Source organism: Oncorhynchus kisutch, linkage group LG14, assembly GCF_002021735.2.
Source record: "Oncorhynchus kisutch isolate 150728-3 linkage group LG14, Okis_V2, whole genome shotgun sequence".
Classification (NCBI taxonomy): domain Eukaryota; kingdom Metazoa; phylum Chordata; class Actinopteri; order Salmoniformes; family Salmonidae; genus Oncorhynchus; species Oncorhynchus kisutch.
This window is the reverse complement of record NC_034187.2, coordinates 72,062,827-72,088,870: the sequence shown is the minus strand read 5'-3', so window position 1 is coordinate 72,088,870 and position 26,044 is coordinate 72,062,827. Positions and strand designations below refer to the sequence as shown.

Here is a 26,044-nt window from a genome sequence, read left to right as displayed (position 1 = left end):
GACTTTGTCTGTCGTCCTGTCTGTGTCTCAGACTTTGTCTGTCGTCCTGTCTGTGTCTCAGACTTTGTCTGTCGTCCTGTCTGTGTCTCAGACTTTGTCTGTCGTCCTGTCTGTGTCTCAGACTTTTGGCACTGCCATTTTATAAATCAGATTCATTGCAGCTCAATCTCATTCACTCTTCACCTCTGAAAAGCACCCAAATGAGCTCTTTCAAAGGCTACATACTGTAGATAAATCTCTGCGATGGCTTGTATCAAATGTTCCTGGACACAGAGTATAGAGTGGCAGGACCCAAAGAGATGGGAGTGGAATCCAAATAGAAATGGAAACGTACTTCATTATTGAAGCGTGAAATATTGAACCAAATTATATGGAGGACTCAAGAATGAATTATACATGACTTTTCTCCCCTTCTATACAGTTACTGTATTGTAGATTACATTAGGTAAAGCTGTACATTGAGTGCACTACTTTTGACCAAGGGCCATATGTAGGAAATCTGGAACCAATCTGGAACCAACCTGGAACCATATGAGATTATGGTTATACCCTACGTCCCAAACATCTGACGCTTATCGTCTAAAAGCTAAAACCATTTCCCCTCCCTCATTTCTCCAATAACAATGACCCTTTCACATGATCAATATCAGCTCGATACATGCCACTGTCCGGTTCTTCAGAGACCAAGCTGGCTGCATGAAATGATTTTCAATGCCGCTAGATGATTCCTTCAAATACAGTGACAGGACAAACTATGTCCTTCATTACTCCGACTTTATCCATAAGCAGTTAACGAGTGCTTCAATAGAACTGAACATACACTCTCTCTCTAGTCTGATGCACTATAAGACCGTAATGGAGGATTCACTCAGAACACCATTTGTAGACAAATTCGATTTTATTGCAGATTTTCAATCCTGAGGGGAACCGTACGCAGGTGTGCTGTGCCAATAGCCAACATTATATGAACAAATGGATAAAGGATGGAAATGAGCGAGGGTGGAGGGACGTTTTATTAAATTAGTATTAACTAGCGTGTTTCCTTTCTTCCACAGTCATATTGTCTCTTGTTCCCTTTGTTTTGGTCTGTTTTTGGACTGGGTAAAGGATGGGGCATGAGGACATCCATGTCATGAATATTAGCAGCTATTTCCTTTATTTCCTATTTCCTTTCTGCCTCAATGTATTTGTCTTCTTTTAATGAAGGATTGGGTACATCTAGACAGCGATATCACTGACTGCTGTGTCCTTCTCAAGCAGTTCCGTCTTTTCCTATTGAGAGGACCATCACGCACGGTAGCCTGGCAGGTAGGATCGAATCCCCGAGCTGACAAGGTAAAAACCTGTTGCTCTGCCTCTGAGAAAGGCAGTTAACCCACTGTTCACCGGGAGCCGATGACGTTGATTAAGGGAGCCCCCCGCACCTCTCTGATTCAGAGGGGTTGGGTTAAATGCGGAAGACACGTTTCAGTATTTATTTAACCTTTACTGAACTAGTCAGTTAAGAACAAATTCTTATTTACAATGACGGCCTACCCCGGACGACGCTGGGCCAATTGTGAGCAGCCCTCTGGGACTCCCAATCACGGCTGGTTGTGATACAGCCTGGAATCGAACCAGGGTCTGTAGTGATGCCTCTAGCACTGGGATGAAGTGCCTTAGACCGATGCGCCACTCGGGATGTATTCAGTTGTACAATTGACGAGGTATCCCATCCTCTCTCTCTCTCTCACACACACACACACACACACACACACACACACACACACACACACACACACACACACACACACAGTAGACTCACAGGATGGGGCGGGACTGGAAGTCTTCTTGGTTCATCCTCTCAGACTGGCGTATCTTCAGGATCTCAGTATAACTCAGGTTCTGCAGGCGACTCTTCAACTGGTCCAGGGAATTAGGCTTCTGTGTCAGCGCTCGCATGATCTGATCCCTCACCACCTGCATCACCTGGGAGGAGAAGAAAGAGGGGGATTTAGAGGAGTGGAGAGGTGGAAAGACCTTGGATGTCTGGATAGGAGGTAGAGAGAGAAGGAAATCTAGGTTACACATATGGGGCTGGTTTCCCAGACACAGATGTATTTTAGACCTGGTTTAGAAAGCATTCCCAATGGAGGTTCTTAATTCAAATAGATTTTTTGGACTAGGATGAATCTCTGTTTAGGAAACCGTCCCATGATGTGATGGAAAGATGCCATTTTATGAAGGCACTTTGGATGGAATATTTGTATTTGTATTAATTGCACACAGCTATTAGAATATATATCAAAGATGTCTCAGTGGACATTTTCAGATCACTTTTTGGAGCTCTCAGGCAAACATCCCACCTCAAAACGTATCTGCTCTACAGGATGTTTGCAGAGCTCAGGAGAATAGCAGGAGCGGAGCGGGAAAGACACGATGTGAGAAGGGGAGGAAGTGAACGCCTGCGGCAGAAAGCCAGACGAACAAGCAAATGATCAGCATATCAAAGAACCTGTCAGTCTGGGACGACACGGGCTGCTGTCACGCTCCAAAGGCCTCGTCTGTGTCCCAAAAGGCACCATATTCCATATATAGTGCACTACTTTTGAACAGAGCCCAATGGGCCCTGGTCAAAAGTAGTTCACTACATAGGGAAGGCAGCCGCTGTTTGCTCTGACTGTAGGAGCAGTGCGATCAGCGCTCACACAATTAGAGCTCAAATCTTCGAGCGAGCCAGGTACACCAAACATGCACATTCATTAAACTGGAATTTAACAGGAGACAATTCCATCATTGATATCTAGATGACCACTGATCACACCAATAACATGTTCTACTGAATGGAACGTGTAACATGCTGTTATGACTGTAGAATAAACTCCTCTGTGACCCATGTCGCAGACACCGATCCCTCGCTTCCGGATGAGCTAAACACCTCCTCCGCTTCGAGGAAATAGTGCTGCCAACACGGACCCCCTCAGCTCAATAGGACTGTTCTCATTCTCTGTGGCTGACATGAGCACGTCATTTAAGCGTGTTAACCCTAATGAGGTTGCCGGCCCAGACGGAATCCAAGTCACGTCCTCAGAGCATGTGCAGACCAGCTGGCTGGAGTGTTTACGGACATATTCAATCTCCCCATACACCAGTCTGTTGTACCCACTTGCTTCAAGATTTCCACCATTGTTCCTGTACAAGAAAGTGAAGGTAACTGAAGTAAATGACTATTGCCCTGTAGCACTCACTTCTGTCATCATGAAGTGCTTTGAGAGGCTAGTTAAGGACCATATAACCTCCACCTTACCCAACACCCTAGACCCACTACAATTCACATACTGCCCCAACAGATTCATGGACAACGCAATCTCCATTGCACTCCACACCGCCCTATCCAACCTGGACAAGAGAAATACCTTTGTAAGAATGCTGGTCTTCAGCTACAGCTCAGTGTTTAACACCATAGTGCACTCCAAGCACATCACTAAGCTCAAGGCCCTGAGTCTAAAGCCCTCCCTCCACAAGTCCTGGACTTCCTGATGGGATGACCCCAAATGGTGAAGGTAGGCAACACCACCCCCGCCACGCTGATCCTCAACACGGGGGCCCCACAGGGGTACGTGCTCAGCCCCCTCATGTACTCCCTGTTCACCCATGACTGTGAAGGAAAATAACCTCTTCCTCAACTAAACGAAGGAGCTGATCATGGACTACAGGAGCTAGTAGCGAGAGCATGCCCCCATCCACATCGACGGGGCCGCAGTGGAGAGTTTACAAAAGTCCTCGGCGTGCACATCACTGACGACCTGAAATGGTCCCTTCACACAGACAGTGTTGTGAAGAAGGCGCAACAACATCAGGAGGCTGAAGAAATGAGTCTTGGCCCTTAAAACCCTCACAAACTTCTACAGATGCACTATTGAGAGCATCCTGTAGGGCTGTATCACCGCCTGGTACGGCAACTGCACCGCCTGGTACGGCAACTGCACCGCCCACATCCTCAGGGATCTCCAGAGGGTGGTGAGGTCTACCTGACGCATCATCGGGAGCACACTGCCTGCTCTTCAGGACAACTACAGCACCCGGTGTCACAGGAAGCCCCCCAAAAAATCAATAACCTCAGCCACGGCCACTTCAGCCCACTAAAAAGAGGAAACAATATAGGTGCATCAAAGCTGGGACTAAAAGACAGAAGCTGTTTATCAAACGCCAGGCCATCAGAATGTTAAATAGTCACCACAAGCCTGCCTCCATCGAGTACCCTGCCTTGAACTTTGGTCACGGGTACTAGCTGGCTACCACCCTAAAGTCATTGGACACTGGTCACTTTAGTACTGTTTCCATACTGTTTCACCCACTTTACATGTACAGTTGGAAGTTAACTTACATTACAGACATTTAATCCTAGTAAAAATTCCCTGTCTTAGGTCAGTTAAGATCACCACTTTATTTTAAGAATGTGAAATTATTTATTTCAGGTTTTATTGCATCATATTCCCAGTGGGTCAGAAGTTTACATACACTCAATTAGTATTTGGTAGCATTGCCTTTAAATTGTTTAACTTGGGTCAAATATTTCAAGTAGCCTTCTTCCTGACAGAGCTGGTGTAACTGAGTCAGGTTTGTAGGCCTCCTTGCTCGCACAGGATTTTTCAGTTCTGCCCACACATTTTCTATAAGATTGAGGTCTGTAATGGCTTTGTAATTGCCACTCCAATACCTTAACGTTGTTCTCCTTAAGCCATTTTGCCACAACTTTGGAAGTATGCTTTGGGTCATTGTCCATTTGGAAGACCCATTTTAGACCAAGCTTTAACTTCCTGACTGATGTCTTGAGATGCTGCTTCAATATATCCACATAATTTTCCGCCCTCATGATGCCATCTATTTTGTGAAGTGCACCAGTCCCTCTTGCAGCAAAGCACCCCCACAACATAATGCTGCCACCCCCGTGCTTCACGGTTGGGATGGTGTTCTTTGGCTTGCAAGCCTCCTCCTTTTTCCTCCAAACATAATGGTCATTATTGCCAAACAGTTCTATTTTTGTTTCATCAGACCAGAGGACATTTCTCCAAAAATTACAATCTTTGTCCCCATGTGCAGTTGCAAACTGTGGCTTTTTATGGCGGTTTTGGTGCAGTGGCATCTTCCTTGCTGAGCGGCTTTTTAGGTTATGCCGATATAGGACTAATTTTACTGTAGATATAGATACTTTTGTACCTGTTTCCTTGCAGCATCTTCACAAGGTCCTTTGCTGTTTTTCTGGGATTGATTTGCACTTTTCGCACTAAAGTACGTTCATCTCTAGGAGACAGAATGCATCTCCTTCCTGAGCGGTATGACAGCTGTGTGGTCTCATGGTGTTTATACTTGCGTACTATTGTTTGTACAGATGAACGTGGTACTTTCAGGCATTTGGAAATTGCTGGCTGATTTCTTTTGATTCTCCCATGATGTCAAACAAGAGACACTGAGTTTGAAGGTAGGCCTTGAAATGCATCCACAGGTACACCTCCAACTGACTCAAATGATGTCAATTAGCCTATCAGAAGCTTCCATGACATCATTTTCTGGAATTTTCCAAGCTGTTTAAAGGCAGTCAACTTAGTGTATGTAAACTTCTGACCCACTGGAATTGTGATACAGTGAATTATAAGTGAAATAATCTGTCTGTAAACAATTGTTGGAAAAATTACTTGTGTCATGCACAAAGTAGATGTCCTAACCAACTTGCCAAAACTATAGTTTGTTGACAAGAAATTTGTGGAGTGGTTGAAAAACGAGTTTTAATGACTCCAACCTAAGTGTATGTAAACTTCTGACTTCAACTGTGTATACTGTCATGGCTCATCCTATAGAACTACTGCTGTACACACTTTTCCCATTCGTATCGTGTCCATACTGTCTATACACACACACCATCATATATGAACTCAGCAAAAAAAAGAAACGTCGGTTATTCAGGACCCTGTCTTTCAAAGATAATTCGTAAAAATCCAAATAACTTCACATCTCTGAATTTTAAAGGATTTAAACACTGTTTCCTATGCTTGTACAATGAACCATAAACAATTAATGAACATGCACCTGTGGAATGGCAGTTAAGACACTAACGGCTTACAGAAGGTAGGCAATTAAGGTCACAGTTATGAAAACTTAGGACACTAAAGAGGCCTTTCTACTGACTCTGAAAAACACCAAAAGAAAGATGCCCAGGGTCCCTGCTCACCTGTGTGAACATGCCTTAGGCATGCTGCAAGAAGGCATGAGGACTGCAGATGTGGCCAGGGCAATAAATTGCAATGTCCGTACTGTGAGACGCCTAAGTCAGCGCTACAGGGAGACATGACGGACAGCTGATCGTCCTCGCAGTGGCAGACCACATGTAACAACACCTACACAGGATCGGTACATCCGAACAGCACACCTGCGGGACAGGTATAGGATGGCAACAACAACTGCCCGGAGTTACACCAGGAATGCACAATCCCTCCATCTGTCCTCAGGCTGTCCTCACATAGGTTGAGAGAAGCTGGATTGAGGGCTTGCAGGTCTGTTGTAAGGCAGATCCTTACCAGACATCACCGGCAACAACATCGCCTATGGGCACAAACTCACCGTCACTGGACCAGACAGGACTGGCAAAAAGTGCTCTTCACTGACCAGTCACGGATTCGCGTTTATCGTCAAAGGAATGAGCGTTACAGTCCCATTGAGCACGTCTGGGACCTGTTGAATCGGAGGGTGAGGGCTAGGGCAATTCCCCACAGAAATGCCTGGGAACTTGCAGGTGCCTTGGTGGAAGAGTGGGGTAACATCTCACAGCAAGAACTGGCAAATCTGGTGCAGTTCTTGAGGAGGAGATGCACTGCAGTACTTAATGCAGCTGGTGGCCAGATACTGACTGTTACTTTTGATTTTGACCCCCCCTTTGTTCAGGGACATGTTATTCCATTTCTGTTAGACACATGTCTGTTGAACTTGTTCAGTTGTTGAATCTTGTTATGTTCACGCAAATATTTACACATGTTAAATTTGCTGAAAATAAATGCAGTTAACAGTGAGAGGATGTTTCTTTTTTGATGAGTTTACACATGGGGGCTTGAGTCTCTATTCAATCGCCAAGTGTGAGGCAGGAACAGTATTAGGGAGTCTCTAAAAGCTGAGTATGTACAGTGTTTTCAGAAAGTATTCACACCCCTTGACTTTTTCCACATTTATTTGTATTACAGCCTGAATTGAAAATGGATTAAAAGTGGGATTTTGTGTCACTGGCCTACACACAATAACCCATAATGTCAAAGTGGAATTTTATTTTTAGAACATTTTACAAATTCATAAAAAATGAAAACCTGGGTCTCCCGAGTGGCGCAGTGTTCTAAGGCACTGCATCGCAGTGCACGCTGTGCCACTAGAGATTCTGGGTCCGAGTCCAGGCTCTGTCGCAGCAGGCCGCAACCGGGAGACCCATGGGGTGGCGCACAATTGGCCCAGCGTAGTCCGGCCAAGGGGAGGGTTTGGCCGGCAGGGATATCCTTGTCCCATCACACACTAACGACTCCTGTGGCAGGCCGGGCGCAGTGCACGCTGACACGGTCGCCAGGTGCACCGTGTTTCCTCCAACACATTGGTGCGGCTGGCTTCCAGGTTAAGCGGGCATTGTGTCAAGAAGCAGTGCGGCTTTGCTGAGTTGTGTTTTAGAAGACACACAGCTCTCGACCGTCGCCTGTCCGGAGTTGCAGCGATGAGACAAGACTGTACTTCAAATTGAATACCATGAAAAATGAAAAGCTGAAATGTCTTGAGTCAATAATTATTCAACCCCTTTGTTATGGCCATCCTTTACAGAATAAAATAAAAATATTCCAATGTATATACTTGTCATGCTTGTCATCGGCAAGGACTTTTTCAAATTAAAATAAACGGAAAAGAACTAAGCAAACTATGCAAAATCCTAAGGAAAACCTTGTTCAGTCTGCTTTTCAACAGACACTGGGAGACAAATTCAGCTTTCAGCAGGACAATAACCTAAAACACAAGACCAAATATACACTGGAGTTGCTTACCAAGACGAAATGTAATGTTTGAGTGGCCTAGTTGAAGTTTAGACTTATATCGTCTTGAAAATCTATGCCAAGACTTGAAAATGGCTGTCTAGCAATGATCAAGAACCAACCTGACAGAGCTTGAATTTGAAAATGAATAATGTGCAAATATTGTACAATCCAGGTGTGCAAAGCTCATAGAGATTTTAGATTATTCAAAGTAGCCAACCTTTGCCTTGATGACAACTTTGCACACTCTTGGCATTCTCTCAACCAGCTTCACCTGGAATGCTTTTCCAACAGTCCTGAAGGAGTTCCCACATATGCTAAGCACTTGTTCGCTGTCTTTCATTCACTCTGCGGTCCAACTCATCCCAAACCATCTCAGGTCGGGCGATTGTGGAGGCATTTTCTCAACCAGCTTCATGAGATAGCCACCTGGAATGCATTTCAATTAACAGGTGTGCCTTGTTAAAAGTTCATTTGTGGAATTTCTTTCCTTCTTAAAATGTGTTTGAGCAAATCAGTTGTGTTGTGACTAAGGTAGGGAAGCCTTCAAATAAAAGAACACCTTCCCTACAGTCAAAAGTTGAGGATGTTCAGTGATGTTTTGGGGTTGCTTTCCTGCCTCTGGCACTGGATGCCTTGAACGTGAGCATGGCATCATGAAACCAGGAGAATACCAAGGCATTTTGAAGAGCCAATGTTGGACCCAGTGTCAGCAGGACAATGACCTCAAACACACTTCAAAAAGTGCCCAGGAATGGTTCAAGACAAAACACTGGACTGTTCTGAGGTGGCCACCAATGAGTCCAGATCTAAATCCCATTGAAAACATGTGGAGAGATCTGAAAACAGCAGTTAGGAGAAGGCACCCTTCTAATCTGGGAGAACTGGAGCAGTTTGACCAAGAGGAGGGGCCAAACTGCCAGTACAGAGGTGCAGGAAGCTTTGCAGTTACTTTGACCGAAGGCTGTGCTACCAAATATTAAGTCTCGGATGACAATCATTTTGTCAATGCCATCTCTGTTTATTTTCTGAAACAAAAACAAAGGTTCTGTAATATTAACAGTGAAATAAAGAATTGTGGAGGCAAAATACTTTATATTTATGGAAAATTGTGAGTTACTTGAAAAAAGTACAAGGGTGCCAATATTTTTGGCCACGACTGTAAATATACTGAACAAACATATAAACGCAAAATGTAAAGTATTGGTCCCAAAAATATTGCCATTGCTTCATCAGCTGAAATAAAAATAACATCTCCGGGATTACTCACAAAAAGCTAATTTCTCAAAAGAATTGTTTACATCCATGTCAGTGAACATTTCTCCCTTTGACAAGGCAATCCATCCACCTAACAGGTGTGGCATATCAATAAACAGCGTAATCATTACACAGGTGCACCTTGTGCTGGGGACAATAAAAGACTACTCTAAAATGTGCAGTTTTGACACACAACACAATGCCACAGATGTCTCAAGTTCAGGGGGCCTGCAACTGGCATGCTAATTGCAGGAAGGTCCACCAGAGCTGTTGCCATGTCTCTACCAGAAGTCGCCTCAATGTTGTTTTAGAGAATTTGGCAGTATGTCCAACCGGCCTCACAACCGGAGACCGCGTGTAACCACTGCAGCCCAGGACCTCCACATCCGGCTTCATTACCTGCGGGATTGTCAGAGACCAGCCACTCGGATGCTGATGAAACTGGGTTTACACAACCTGTCAGAAACCGTCTTAGGGAAACGCATCTGCGTGCTCGTTGTCCTCACCAGGGTTTTGACCTGACTGGAGTTCGGCGTCGTAACCGACTTCAGTGGACAAATGTCTCAAGACTTAAAAAACCTTCTTCAACCTGTCTCCTCCCCTTCATCTACACTGATTGAAGAGGATGTAATAAGTGACATCAATAAGGGATCATAGCTTTCACCTCAATTCACCTGATCAGTCTATGTCAAGGAAAGAGCAGGTGTCCTTAATGTTTTGTGTAGTCAGTGTATATACAGTATATCTACATTCTGCACTCTGACATGGACTAATTGATTTATTTTGGAATTATGTGATTGCTAGGTATTATTACTACACTGGAGCTAGACACACAAACATTTCACTGCACCTTCAATAACATCTGCAGATCTGTGTATGTCACCAATAAACTTTGATTTAATTTTGGTGATTTATCACATTAGAAACATACTATAACTGTATAGATTGAAGTGATAGAGGGGACAAATATGTATATTTAGATGGGTGGGGTGGGTTCCTTCCTTAGTGAATGAAGAGGGTGTTGTAGGTGCCCTCTCTAACAGGCTGATGGTTAATTCAGCTACCCTCTAAATCTCTCTTTAACAGGCTGATCGTTAATTCTGTTACCCTCTCTTCCTCTCTCTCCTACTAACAGGCTAATGGTTAATTACTGTATGTTACCTCTCATTCTCTCTCTCTAACAGGCTGATCGTTAATTCTGTTACCCTCTAAATCTCTCTTTAACAGGCTGATCGTTAATTCTGTTACCCTCTAAATCTCTATTTAACAGGCTGATAGTTAAATATGTTACCCTCTCTTCCTCTCTCTCTCCTACTAACAGACTAATGGTTAATTACTGTATGTTACCCTCTCATTCTCTCTCTCTAACAGGCTGATCGTTAATTCTGTTACCCTCTCTCTCTCCTACTAACAGGCTGATGGTTAATTATGTTACCCTCTCTTCCTCTCTCTCTCCTACTAACAGGCTGATGGTTAATTATGTTACCCTCTCTTCCTCTCTCTCTCCTACTAACAGGCTGATGGTTAATCATGTTACCCTCTATTCCTCTCTCTCTCCTACTAACAGGCTGATGGTTAATCATGTTACCCTCTCTTCCTCTCTCTCTCCTACTAACAGGCTGATGGTTAATTGTGTTACCCTCTCTTCCTCTCTCTCTCCTACTAACAGGCTGATGGTTAATTATGTTACCCTCTCTTCCTCTCTCTCTCCTACTAACAGGCTGATGGTTAATCATGTTACCCTCTCTTCCTTTCTCTCTCCTACTAACAGGCTGATGGTTAATTATGTTACCCTCTCTTCCTCTCTCTCTCCTACTAACAGGCTGATGGTTAATTATGTTACCCTCTCTTCCTCTCTCTCTCCTACTAACAGGCTGATGGTTAATTATGTTACCCTCTCTTCCTCTCTCTCTCCTACTAACAGGCTAATGGTTAATTACTGTATGTTACCCTCTCATTCTCTCTCTCTAACAGGCTGATCGTTAATTATGTTACCCTCTCTTCCTCTCTCTCTCCTACTAACAGGCTGATGGTTAATTATGTTACCCTCTCTTCCTCTCTCTCTCCTACTAACAGGCTGATGGTTAATTATGTTACCCTCTCTTCCTCTCTCTCTCCTACTAACAGGCTGATGGTTAATTATGTTACCCTCTCTTCCTCTCCTAACAGAGTCTTAGCACCTCCTCCTGTTAACAGGATCATCAATAAAGTCCAAACAAGTCTTCCCACCACGTGTCAACACTGCAGTAATGAAGAATGATCCACACAAAGAGGGAGAAAAAGAGAGAGAAGAGAGAGCCAGGGGAAGGATTTACAGTCTGTCTGTCTGTCTGTCTGTCTCGGTGTGTGTGTGCCTCTCTGTCTGTCTGTCTGTCTGTCTCGGTGTGTTTCTCGGTGTGTGTGTGCCTCTCTGTCTGTCTGTCTGTCTGTCTGTCTGTCTGTCTGTCTGTCTGTCTGTCTGTCTGTCTGTCTGTCTGTCTGTCTGTCTGTCTGTCTGTCTGTCTCTGTGTGTTTCTCGGTGTGTGTGTGTCTGTCTGTCTGTCTGTCTGTCTGTCTGTCTGTCTGTCTGTCTGTCTGTCTGTCTGTCTGTCTGTCTGTCTGTCTGTCTGTCTGTCTGTCTGTCTGTCTGTCTGTCTGTCTGTCTGTCTGTCTCGGTGTGTGTGTCGGTGTGTGTGTGTTTTGTGCGTGAATAGAGGTGATTATAGTGCAGGATTCTGACCTGAAAAGCTTAGTGATATCTAGTCAGATGAAGACTGAGCCCTCGCCAGAGGAGAGAAATACAACATGAAGGGAAGTGAAGAGAAGACAGCACAACAGGACCCCAAAACCTCCAAACAAAGGCTTTAACGGTTGTTTTTTGGATAATAGTCTCAAAAAACTAACAGTAGCTCACAGAGTAAGGAGTGGAAACGGCCCTGCTTCAAATCCACAATTTGGGCATCCACGCTGGCTGTGAGTAAGTGCTACAAAGAGGAATTAAAGGAATTAACGCATTTATAATTCCAGATTCAATAAACCGGGTGGCATCACCGAACCCCCAACCAAAAAAATCCATTATTTTCCAGTTGATTACACTCTTTAATCCAGATTTATCTTCTGGGATGCAAAGATGTTCTGCCGCGGTAATCACAGCACTCTGTGTAAAACTTGGCATAACAATGACCTTGGAAAACAAACAAAAGACAGGGTGGGGAAATAGCCAGATAATAACTGCACTGTCATGTTTTCAGAGAGAGTAGGACTGGGTAGTTATCTGGAGCAGTGAACGTCTCAACTGTTACCACTGTAGCATCATTACGTAGCCTTTTGCCGTCTTTATGCTTTATATATTCCATTTAGCACAAACGTTTATCCAAAGCGACTTAGTCATGCGTGCATACACTTTACGTATGGCTGGCCCAGGGAATTGAACCCAAAACCCAAGCTTTACCAACAGAGCCATTGAGAGCTACAGCCAGTATGTTTGGCTATACATTCCCCTACCTCCTTCTATTTAGTAGACACCATCCATCCGGGTCATGTTCATTTGGGCATAAAAAAAAAAATGGAAAGTACAACCTGAACTTGTCCAATAAGAACACCGATTTTCATAATTTGCTGCAAAGCGTTTTATTACAGTGTCCCTGAACTCTTCCCACATCAAGCTCTGTAATATATGTTGTTCGTCTCGCCGTACATATTACTGTTCATCCTTGTTCTCCTCAGAGGCCAGATGACCCCCATAAAGCAGAGGGGATTAGAGTGTGTCTGGGGGCTGGGGGATGACACAGCCTCCCTGGCTCTCCCCGGGGACACTCAGAAGCCTGTCACTAATCATGGTGAATGACCCTTTCCCTTAACACCCCACCCACCAACCAGTCTACAGGGGGAGAGAGACAGCCAAAGAGATAATAAAGTGACATCCTTCCCTAAGGCCTTATTTCATATCCTAGTGGAAGTATTAAACCCCTCTCCTCTACCTTTCAGCCTTCAGGGGAAAGAAACCTGGGATAAAACCTAAATGACTGTTGAATCCCATTCTCTCTCCTCCCTGGAGGAACGCTGCCTATGGTATCCCATGTATGATGGGAGGATACATATGAGACACCAATGTCTCCTGTTTGTTTCCTGAAGAGAAGATTTATGTCCAGGAGGAAGGGGGAGAGACCACCGTCATAAGGACAAATTTACACCTCTCCGTGAGGGCTTTGCCATCTCAGCATTTCCCTCAGGTCTGGGTCTAAGTTGATTGGCCTCCTCCAAGACAGGCAGGCAGACAGGCAGAGGGAGGGCTGCATAATGATTATAGGTTTGAATATTCATCCCATTTAATACGAAGCACCTTGACAGAGGTGAACCTGACAGAGTTCAGGGTCCTGTTCATTAGACACAAATTAAAGAAGACTTACTGAATCAGGGATGAACTACCTGGTCTTGTCCAATCAGAAAGGGTCTGTTTTATTTTCTGTTGCAAAACGTTTTGAAACATTTCTGCCCTAATGAACACAACCCATTTATGAAGATGCACATTATCATTCCCATTCAGACTTAATCCCTCTCTTTCGGCAAAAATTACAACAAAAGAGAGAGAGAGAAAACAAGTCTTTGCTTTGTAATCTTAGAGTTCAGAAAATGATCAGAAATTAATTTGCATTAAATCAACCACATAACCAACGACTTATCAATCCTGATGAATAGTTGTGTCACTGGTATATGTCTTGCTTAGTTCATTCCCTGTACATTGTTCCTCATCCAACCCCACTGTTCTAACAAGATGGAGTACTGGGCCTGTATTCATAAAGTGCCTCAGAGTAGGATTGCTGATCTAGGATCAGGTCTGTCCTGTCTATGTAATCATATTCATTATAATCTAAAAGGCGAAACTACTCTGAGATTCTATACGAATATGGGCCTTGATGGCACTTCTGGTTCTTTCAGTGTAAAGGCATAGGAATCGTGCTCAGTGCAGCAGTCTCTCTCTCTCTCTCTCTCCTCCCCCCAGAGACCTGTTAGTTGTTCCTAGCAGAGAGACTCTCTATCTGCCACACCATGTTAATGCATCACAGTGTGTGTGTCTCTCCAGAGAGATCCTTCCTTACGCTTCAACGAGGTTCTGTTTACTGCTGCTGTTGCTGCATGATGTTGGCATTTTGAGAGGGAGGCATCGTGGAAACAATGGTTTTATGTGCTTTACTGTTTCATACACACACACAGATAGACACAGACCCACACAACAGCTTAACACACAGTCTTGACAAAAAGCACGAGCTAACGTGATGGTACAATGCATCAGACTGTTGTTTATACAACGTGTCAGAGTTTTCATTACATTAGTCCTAGACTCCCAAAATAAAATAAACCATTGAATATTCACATAACTATAGTACATTCATTAATTCCATTAGTGATTGTCTGCTGTACAGTAATAGTATGACACAAATGTGTTAGAGGTAAATGAACGTACAGCAGTCGGGTGATAATGGCAGCTTTTTGCTGTTCTCCAAATAACATTTTAGAGTTTTTAAATTGTATGGAAATGCAGTAAATGAGCTTAAACTTTCTAATCACACAGCTGCTGTAGCTTCACTCACCTCAAACCCTGTCATTTGGCCATACCCTAAGTTCAGCTGAAATGTCGCCTCTGTTTGGGACACATCCTTTGTTAGGCAGATGAGGTGAACTCAGGAGAAACACCATGACCTGAGACGTGACTGGTGTTCTGTAACCAGCAGATTCTGTCAGAGTCAGGCAGCATAACCACCACACACACACACACACACACACACACACACACACACACACACACACACACACACACACACACACACACACACACACACACACACACAAACACACACACACACACACACACACACAATCTGGAAGACACAGCTGATGCTACACACACAACAAAGACCCTTTGTTACAAAGCATCTGGGCTCATGGGTGTAACACTGCAGTCCTAGTCTGCATCACAAATGATGCACTACTGTTGACAAGGGCTCATATGGCTGTGGTCAAAAGTAGTGCACAGAATAGGGAATAGGGTGCCATTTGGGAACTAAACAAGAGCAGTGTCGGTTGCAGATATCTATACACGCTAAGGGCAATTACTACACACACAACCAGTGTAGTTCTGCTCATTCATGACCACTGTGGTGATGTACAGCTAACTCTATACTTCCCATGTTAGACAACCCAGCCTTCTGATTCAATCTATATCAGCATCTTCATCCATCTAAATGTCCTCCTCTGTCTGTCATATTGCTATGTGCCACCAGACATCACATCCAAACCCACAACATGACATCTAAATGTCTGTCTCCATCTCTGTTCAAATAGCTCGCTGCTGATTGCTGCTTGATTACCCCAGACGTTATTTGTGTGCACAGCATTGGCCTTCTCAGCGTGTGGCAAGGCTGCCTGCTCTGACAGATGAGAGATGCCCCCCTAAGGCCACAGTGTACAGCATAGCTCCCTCTCCCCTACCTCGTTCCCCTCCATCCTCCCCATATCTGCAAGGGGAGGGGTTGAGCCTGCGTAGTATGATTGTCGGTGTCAGGTGCACCTGTTCCAGTATCTCAGAACATCCAGCCTCCAGGGCTTTTCACGCACGACAGTGTCTAGGTTTTACCGAGAATGGTGCAACAAAAAAACATCCACTCAGCGGCATTCCTGTGGGCGAAAACAGCTTATTGATGAGAGGCTGAAGAAGAATGGGCACACCATCACCAACACTGGACAACTGAGGAGTGGAAAACAATCGCCTGGTCCAACAAAATCCCGGTTCCGGTTGCATCGTGCTGATGGCAGAGTCAGGATATGACATAAGCAGCATGGGTCTATTGCCCCATTCTGTCTGATGTCAACAGTACAGGCTGGTGGCAGTGTTGTAATGGTGTGGGGCTTGTTTTCCTGGCACATGTTAAGTCCCTTGATACTAATTGAGCAATGTTTTCATACCCCCAAAACTTCAGACTGTTCTGGAGGCAAAGGGGTGTCCAGCCCGGAACTAGATGGGTGTACCTAATAAACCACCACTACACATCTCTGAGACATCCTCTAGCCTAAGCTAAACTACCTCCCTCTGTTGGGGATATGGAGCCCAATTCAACATCAGCTAAACTACCTCCCTCTGTTGGGGAAATGAAGCCCAATTCAACATCAGCTAAACTACCTCCCTCTGTTGGGGAAATGAAGCCCAATTCAACATCAGCTAAACTACCTCCCTCTGTTGGGGAAATGAAGCCCAATTCAACATCAGCTAAACTACCTCCCTCTGTTGGGGAAATGAAGCCCAATTCAACATCAGCTAAACTACCTCCCTCTGTTGGGGAAATGAAGCCCAATTCAACATCAGCTAAACTACCTCCCTCTGTTGGGGATATGGAGCCCAATTCAACATCAGCTAAACTACCTCCCTCTGTTGGGGATATGGAGCCCAATTCAACATCAGCTAAACTACCTCCCTCTGTTGGGGAAATGGAGCCCAATTCAACATCAGGCTACACTACCTCCCTCTGTTGGGGATATGGAGCCCAATTCAACATCAGGCTACACATGGCAATGCAATATGTATCAAAACAAGTTGCTGAACCCGGACATTGTTAGCCAGGCTTAGGTACTAAATGTCATTGGAATCTACTCAGTGGACAAGAGAGGCCACATCATAACATGCTTGCACAGCAGCAGGGAGACAATAGGTCGAGGAGGAGGCTTGCCTGCAGCCCAGCACCAGTAATAATCGAGGCCTGTGAGGATTTCTACTTGGATAATCCAACAATCCAAATGTGAATGGTCTTCTAGACCAGTGGTTCCCAAACATTTTATAGTCCTGTACCCTTTCAAACATTCAACCTCCAGCTGTGTACCTCTAGCACTATGGTCAGCGCACTCTCAAATGTTTTTTTGCCATAATTGTAAGCCTGCCACACACACACTATACAATACATTTATTAAACATAAGAATGAGTGTGACTTTTTGTCAAAATCTGGCTCGTGGGAAGTGACAACGAGCTCTTATAGGACCAGGGCACAAATAATAATATAATAATAAATCAATCATTTTGCTCTTTATTTAGCCATCTTACATATAAAACTGTATTGCCAGCAGCATACCACCCTGCATACCACTGCTGGCTTGCTTCTGAAGCTAAGCAGGGTTGGTACTGGTCAGTTCCTGGATGGGAGACCAGATGCTGCTGGAAGTGGTGTTGGAGGGCCAGTAGGAGGCACTCTTTCCACAGGGTCTAAACAAATATCCCAATGCCCCAGGGCAGTGATTGGGGACACTACCCTGTGTAGGGAGCCATATTTCGGATGAGACGTTAAACGGGTGTCCTGACTCTCTGAGGTCATTAAAGATCCCATGGCACTTATCGTAAGAGTAGGGGTGTAAACCCCAGTGTCCTTGCAAAATTCCCATTCTGGCCCTCAAACCATCACGGTCATCTAATAATCCCCAGTTTACAATTGGCTCATTCATCCCCCTCTAACTATTCTCCAGGTCGTTGCTGCAAATGAGAATGTGTTCTCAGTCAACTTACCTGGTAAAATAACAAATAAATACATTTGCTCATCGAAAATTGTGAATAACTCACCACAGGTTAATGAAAAGGGTGTGCTTGAAAGGATGCACATAACTCTGCAATGTTGTATTGGAGAGAGTCTCAGTCTTAAATCATTTCCCACACACAGTCTGTGCCTGTAATTCGTTTTCATGCTAGTGAGGGCCGAGAATCAACTGTCACATACAGCTGAAGTCGGAAGTTTACATACACTTAGGTTGGAGTCATTAAAACTTGTTTTTCAACCACTCCACAAATGTCTTGTTAACAAACTATAGTTTTGACAAGTTAGTTAGGACATCTACTTTGTGCATGACACAAGTCATTTATCCAACAATTGTATACAGACAGATTATTTAACTTATCATTCACGGTATCACAATTCCAGTGGGTCAGAAGTTGCATACACTAAGTTGACTGTGCCTTTAAACAGCTTGGAAAATTCCAGAAAATGTCATGGCTTTAGAAGCTTCTGATAGGATAATTGACATAATTTGAGTAAATTAGAGGTGTACTTGTGGATGTATTTCAAGGCCTACCTACGAACTCAGTGCTTCTTGCTTGACATCATGGAAAAATCTAAAGAAATCAGCCAAGACCTCAGAAAACAATGGTAGACGTCCACAAGTCTGGTTCATCCTTGGGAGAAATTTCCAAAGGCCTGAAGGTGCCACGTTCATCTATACAAACAATAGTATGCAAGTATAAACACCATGGGACCACGCAGCCGTCATACTGCTCAGGAAGGAGACGCGTTCTGTCTCCTAGAGATGAACCTACGTTGATGCGAAAAGTGCAAATCAATCCCAGAACAACAGCAAAGGACCTTGTGAAGATGCTGGAGGAAACAGGTACAAAAGTATATATATCCACAGTAAAACAAGTCCTATATCAACATAACCTGAAAGGCCGCTCAGAAAGGAAGAAGCCACTGCTCCAAAACCGCCATAAAAAAAGCCAGACACGGTTTGCAACTGCACATGGGGACAAAGATCGTACTTTTGGAGAAATGTCCTCTGGTCTGATGAAACAAAAATAGAACTGTTTGGCCATAATGACCATTGTTATGTTTGGAGGACAAAAGGGGAGGTTTGCAAGCCGAGTGGCCATCACAAAGCCTTGACCTCAATCCTATAGACAATTTGTGGGCAGAACTGAAACAGCGTGTACGAGCAAAGAGGCCTACAAACCTGACTCAGTAACAGCAGCTCTGTCAGGAGGAATGGGACAAAATTCACCCAACTTATTGTCTGAAGCTTGTGGAAGGCTACCCAAAATGTTTACCCCAAGTTAAACAATTTAAAGGCAATGCTACCAAATACTAATTGAGTGTATGTAAACTTCTGACCCACTGGGAATGTGAAGAAATAAATAAAAGCTGAAATAAATCATTCTACTACTAAACTATTATTCTGTCATTTCACATTCTTAAAATGAAGTGAGGATTGACCACAAATTCTCAATGGGATTAAGGTCTGGGCAGTTTCCTGGCCATGGACAAAAATATCAATGTTTTGTTCCCCCGAGCCACTTAGTTATCACTTTTGCCTTATGGCAAAGTGCTCCATCATGCTGGAAAAGGCATTGTTCATCACCAAACTGTTCCTGGATGGTTGGGAGAAGTTGCACTCGGAGGATGTGTTGGTACCGTTCTTTATTCATGGGTGTGTTCTTAGGCAGAATTGTGAGTGAGCACACTCCCTTGGCTGAGAAGCAAGCCCACACATGAATGGTCTCAGGGTGCTTTACTGTTGGCATGACACAGGACTGATGGTAGCGCTCACCTTGTCTTTTCCAGACAAGCTTTTTTCCAGATGCCCCAAACAATCAGAAAGGGGATTCATCAGAGAAAATGACTTTACCCCAGTCCGCAGTAGTCCAATCCCTGTACCTTTTGCAGAATATCAGTCTGTCCCTGATGTTTTCCTGGAGAGAAGTGGCTTCTTTGCTGCCCTTCTTGACACCAGGCCATCCTCCAAAGGTCTTCGCCTCACTGTGCGTGCACAACTTCCTGCTGCCATTCCTGAGCAAGCTCTGTACTGGTGGTGCCCCGATCCCGCAGCTGAATCAACTTTAGGAGACGATCCTGGCACTTGCTGGACTTTCTTGGGCGCCCTGAAGCCTTCTTCACAACAATTGAACCGCTCTCCTTGAAGTTCTTGATGATCTGATAAATGGTTGATTTAGGTGCAATCTTACTGGCAGCAATATCCTTGCCTGTGAAGCCCTTTTTGTGCAAAGCAATGATGATGGCACGTGTTTCCTTGCAGGTAACCATGGTTGACAGAGGAAGAACAATGATTCCAAGCACCACCCTCCTTATGAAGCTTCCAGTCTGTTATTCGAACTCAATCAGCATGACAGAGTGATCTCCAGCCTTGTCCTCGTAAACACTCACACCTGTGTTAACGAGAGAATCACTGACATGATGTCAGCTGGTCCTTTTGTGGCAGGGCTGAAATGCAGTGGACATGTTTTGGGGGATTCAGTTCATTTGCATGGCAAAGAGGGTCTTTGCAATTAATTACAATTCATCTGATCACTCTTCATAACATTCTGGAGTATATGCAGATTGCCATCATAGAAACTAAGGCAGCAGACTGTGAAAATGTATATTTGTGTCATTCTCAACACTTTTGGCCACGACTGTACAGATACCAACACATCTTGATCACCAAAGTCCATTTGATGTCACAAAGCTGTCCAGTACTTTAAAAATATCCTCTCCTGTTGTCCTGGATTCCAGAAGAGGATGTCTTCCTTAATTGACCCCCCATAAACGTAACGGACATATACCAGGCCCACCAAGTCTGTTGACTCATCCAGCTGTAACGCATAGATTTCACTGGCTTCTATGCGAAGCAGTAATTATTTCAAAACATCTCCTTCCATGTCACTGATGCATCGTGAAACAGTGTTGTTTTATGAAGTCATTGTCTATAGTTTTTTTGGGCCTTTTCCCCCAGAATTGTCCCAGCCATATCCGTGGCAGCAGGAAGAATTAAGTCCTCCACAATAGTATGGGGCTTGCCTCTCCCAGCCACTCAGTAACTCACCATATAAGATGCTTCTAGCCCCATCTAATTAATGTATCTGTTGCTTTTATACATGTCTTACTACTCGAAAGTTGTCTGTATTCTCGCTCAAAAAACTCCTGTGGCTTATTTTTCAAATTGTCATATTTTGTTTCTAAATGTCAGCACACGAGTGGTTTCCCGCGAGAGAGTAACAGTTAATGGGACTGGATTCTAATTATTTGACTAGGCTACCTGTATTTGACATTGTGTTGTTATTTCGCTGAACACTAGATGGTTACATTTTATTTTTGGAAGTGAAATGAGGCTACTCAGGTGAGAAAAAAAGCTCACCCAAATGTATAGCCCCGTTGGGAAATAGAAATGTACTGTTTAAAAATGAGAAGAAAAACAAATCTAAAAAACAGAAATAAATATATATGCGCAATGCCGTTGGGGGTATGCCAAATAAACACTTTATATAAAATATATATATATATATTTTAAAATGTGAATCACATTTTTATTTGGCATACCCCCAATGGCATTGCGCATACCCTCCAGTTTGGGAATACCTGTTCTTGACAAACGCAGATTATCCCCGGGGTAGCTATAGCTACAGTAACCAATGGCAAAGACAATCATCTTGTTGTTTTATATTGCTACAGTATATAGCTCCGAAAATTACAATTGGCTCAGAACAGGGCAGTACGGCTGGCCCTTAAATGTGCACGGAGAGCTAACATTAATCATATGCATGTAAATCTCTCATGGCTCACAGTGGAGGAGAGATTGACTTCATCACTACTTGTTTTTGTAAGAAGTATTGACATGCTGAATGCACGAGGTGTCTGTTTAAACTACTAGCACACAGCTTGGACACTCATGCACACCCCACAAGACATGCCACAAGATGTGTGGTAGTAGAGTAGTGGCCTAAGGGAACACAATGTGTTGTGAAAAGTGTTATAAAATGTAATGTCATGTATTTTAAATTGTATATAACTGCCATAATGTTTGCCTTGGCAGCAGCTAATGGGGATCCGTAATAAATACAATACAAATGAACATCTGTCCATGGCAATGTTAGACATGAAATGTGTGCATTATTTAAACATGCTAACACATATGGCATTTATAATTTGCTAGCCGAGGCTAATATGGTGGATAGCAGTGGTCCATTCCTCCATTGGTAGGAACGTGGGTAGTAGTATACAATGCTAAACCTTATTCACAATGTGTACTATCGCCACCACTTCCCTCTGCTTTGTCTGTGTTCACAAAGACAGCTACAGACTGGGCTTTAGGCTCTGTGTTTGCTGAGATTGGGAGGCTTTTAATCAGAAGGCTGAGATGGGCTGCTCTAACCTGATTATGCCTCACAGAGTTGCACGCACGCATACACACACACACACACACACACACACACACACACACACACACACACACACACTACCCAGCACTGCCCCATCTGTCCTATGAGCATTGCTCTGCTACTCTCCACTGTTCTCCGCAGCCAAGCAACAACAAACAACCCCCTCCCCTGCTCCTCCTTTTCCCCCTCTCCATCCCTCCATTCTAATCAGCAGCCCCTGCTCTTCTCCTTCACCCTCTTCTCTCTAGAGGTGGATAAAGCATGTCAGCCAGTGTCTTGTACTTACCTGTAATTGTCACCTCCATGGCTGCTGCTGCCACGCTGTGCTTCATAATGACTGACAGCAGAACCTCGACTGCACCGAGATGAGAGGAGCAGCTAACGAGTTTAGAGAGGAAGCAAAGAACAGAGGGATAGAGAGAGGGAAGCAAAGAACAGAGGGATAGAGAGAGGGAAGCAAAGAACAGAGGGATAGAGAGAGGGAAAGAGAGAGGAAGCAATGGCAGATGGTCCCCTGGTAGAGTGATAGAGCGATGCTAACGGTTGCTAACGGAGCTGGCTGGGCTCTAGCCACAGGCGTGAGGTGCGTTGTCGTGGCGATTGTGGTCAAGGAGGGCGCCGCTCGTCCTCCTGCCTGCCTGCCTGCCTGCCTCACAAGATCTACCTCCTCTCTGCTGCCAGTCTGGGAGGATCACCAGGCAGCCCCGCTTATGTTGATCTCAGCATTTAAGCCCGATTGGATGCACGCCACGGTGGTATCAGCCAATAGACTGGCAGCTGGGGATCACATGGGCTGTGGTGGTGTGTATGTGTGTGTGTGTGGGGGGGGGGGGGGTTAAAGAGGGGGAGGGGAGGAGAATGAGTGAGAGCCTCTACATCAGTACTATTCTGCATGGATGCACAGAGCTGGAGGTTTTCTAGTCGCGGGGCGCAGCAAGCCCCTCATCACAGACAGCCGTTTGGATAAAGAGACACAGGGCATTACCATAGACACAGGCACACACGCATAGACTCAGTCACAGAAATAGACACACACGCATCAGCATGCAGGAAAACACACACACACACACACACACACACACACACACACACACACACACACACACACACACACACACACATACACACACACACACACACACACACACACACACACACACACACACACCAGCATGCAGGAACACACACAGACACACTGAGAGAAGAGAAGCGCCTCCATCTTGCCAAAGTGGAGCCAGTGCAGTGCAGCGGTGGCAATTGGAGTGGGGTTGCTATGGAAACAGAGGAAACTGTTGCCTGTCCGTTCTGTTGGTCGGAGTGGAGAAAGAGTAGAGTAGAGTAGAATACAGAGTAAAGTAGAGAGTAGAGTAGAGTAGAGAGTAGAGTAGAATAGAGAGTAGAGTAGAGTAGAGAGTAGAGTAGAGTACAATACAGAGTATCGAGTAGAGTGGAGTGGAGGAGAGAGGAGTCAAGAGTTGAGTTGAGAGTAGAGTAAAGAGTATACTAAAGAGTAGAGTAGAGAGTATACTAAAGAGTACAGTAGAGAGTAGACTAAAGAGTACAGTAGAGAGTAGACTAAAGAGTAGAGTAGAGAGTAGACTAAAGAGTACAGTAGAGAGTAGACTAAAGAGTAGAGTACAGAGTAGAGTAGAGAGTAAAGAGTATATTGTATACTATAGAGTAGAGTGCAGAGTAGAGAGTTTTGAGAAAAGTGTAGAGTGTGGAGTAGAGAGTATAGAGTATAGAGTAAAGAGTGGAGTGTATAGAGTAGAGTAAAGAGTAGAGTGTAGAGTAGAGTAGAGCGTATAGATTAAAGAGTAGAGTGTAGAGTAGAGAGTAAAGAGTAGAGTATAGAGTAGAGTAAAGAGTAGAGTGTAGAGTAGAGTAGAGAGTATAGAGTAAAGAGTAGAGTAGAGAGTTAAGAGTAGAGTGTATACTAAAGAGTAGAAAGTAAAGAGTAGAGTAAATAGTAGAGAGTATGGTAAAGAGTCGTGTAGAGAGTAAAGAGTAGAGAGCAGAGTAGGGAGTAGAGTAGAGAGTAGAGTATAGAGTAGAGTGTAGAGTAGAGAGTATAGAGTAGAGGGTATAGAGTAAAGAGTAGAGTGTAGAGTAGAGAGTATAGAGTAGAGGGTATAGAGTAAAGAGTAGATTGTAGAGTAGAGTAAAGAGTAGAGAGTAGAGTAGAGTGGAGAGTATAGAGTAAAGAGTAGAGTAGAGAGTATAGAGTAAAGAGTAGAGTGTAGAGTGTAGAGTGTAGAGTGTAGAGTAGAGAGTAGAGTGGAGAGTATAGAGTAAAGAGTAGAGTAGAGAGTATAGAGTAAAGAGTAGAGTGTAGAGTAGAGAGTATAGAGTAAAGAGTAGAATGTAGAGTAGAGAGTAGAGTGTAGAGAGTAAAGAGTAAAGAGTAGAGTGTAGAGTAGAGTGGAGAGTATAGAGTAAAGAGTAGAGAGTATAGAGTAAAGAGTAGAGTAGAGAGTATAGAGTAGAGTGTAGAGTAGAGAGTAGAGGGTATAGAGTAAAGAGTAGAGTGTAGAGTAGAGTAAAGAGTAGAGAGTAGAGTGTAGAGTAGAGTGGAGAGTATAGAGTAAAGAGTAGAGTAGAGAATATAGAGTAAAGAGTAGAGTGTAGAGTAGAGAGCATAGAGTAAAGAGTAGAATGTAGAGTAGAGAGTATAGAGTAGAGGGTATAGAGTAAAGAGTAGAGTGTAGAGTAGAGTAAAGAGTAGAGAGTAGGGGGTAGAGTAGAGAGTATAGAGTAGAGTATAGAGTAGAGTGTAGAGTAGAGAGTATAGAGTAGAGGGTATAGAGTAAAGAGTAGAGTGTAGAGTAGAGGGTATAGAGTAAAGAGTAGAGTGTAGAGTAGAGTAGAGAGTAGAGTGTAGAGTAGAGTGGAGAGTATAGAGTAAAGAGTAGAGTAGAGAGTATAGAGTAAAGAGTAGAGTGTAGAGTAGAGAGTAGAGAGTAGAGTGGAGAGTAAAGAGTAGAGTATAGAGTAAAGAGTGGAGTTTAGAGTAGAGAGTAGAGTGTAAGAGTGTAGAGTAGAGTGGAGAGTATAGAGTGAAGAGTATAGTGTAGAGTAGAGAGTATAGAGTAGAGTGTAGAGTAGAGAGTAGAGTGTAGAGTAGAGTGGAGAGTAAAGAGTAGAGTAGAGCAATGTCAGTGACAGTCTTCTCCTCTCTACCACTTCTCCTCCTCAAGAGTGACAGTCTTCTCCTCTCTACCACCGCTCCTCCTCATCAGTGACAGTCACCTCCTCTCTACCACCTCATCAGTGACAGTCTACTCCTCTCTACCACCTCTCCTCCTCATCAGTGACAGTCTACTCCTCTCTACCACCTCTCCTTCTCATCAGTGACAGTCTTCTCCTCTCTACCACCTCTCCTCCTCATCAGTGACAGTCTCCTCCTCTCTGCCACCTCTCCTCCTCATCAGTGACAGTCTCCTCCTCTCTACCACCTCTCCTCCTCATCAGTGACACATCTCTTCTTCATCAGTGACAGTCTCCTCCTCTCTACCACCTCTCCTCCTCATCAGTGACAGTCTACTCCTCTCTACCACCTCTCCTTCTATCAGTGACAGTCTTCTCCTCTCTACCACCTCTCCTCCTCATCAGTGACAGTCTCCTCCTCTCTGCCACCTCTCCTCCTCATCAGTGACAGTCTCCTCCTCTCTACCACCTCTCCTCCTCATCAGTGACACATCTCTTCTTCATCCGTGACAGTCTCCTCCTCTCTACCACCTCTCCTCCTCATCAGTGACAGTCTCCTCCTCTCTACCACCTCTCCTCATCAGTGTCAGTCTTCTCCTCTCTACCACCTCT

The 26,044-nt window shown here is 44.3% G+C and overlaps 1 protein-coding gene across 7 annotated transcripts in view; it reads right to left on the bottom strand.

The window, feature by feature from the left end:
* The window catches only part of LOC109903395 (engulfment and cell motility protein 1), a 197,993-nt gene that overhangs the window by 17,762 nt on the left and 154,187 nt on the right, over window positions 1-26,044 (bottom strand). For 6 of the 7 annotated variants that reach the window (XM_031788887.1, XM_031788890.1, XM_031788888.1 and 3 more), the window contains one exon: window positions 1,805-1,968. In XM_031788887.1, the coding sequence (XP_031644747.1) occupies window positions 1,805-1,968 (164 nt within the window). Of the gene's footprint in view, window positions 1-1,804; window positions 1,969-22,511; window positions 22,959-26,044 lie in introns of those variants that run through there. The other variant, XM_031788892.1, reaches the window with a different exon arrangement.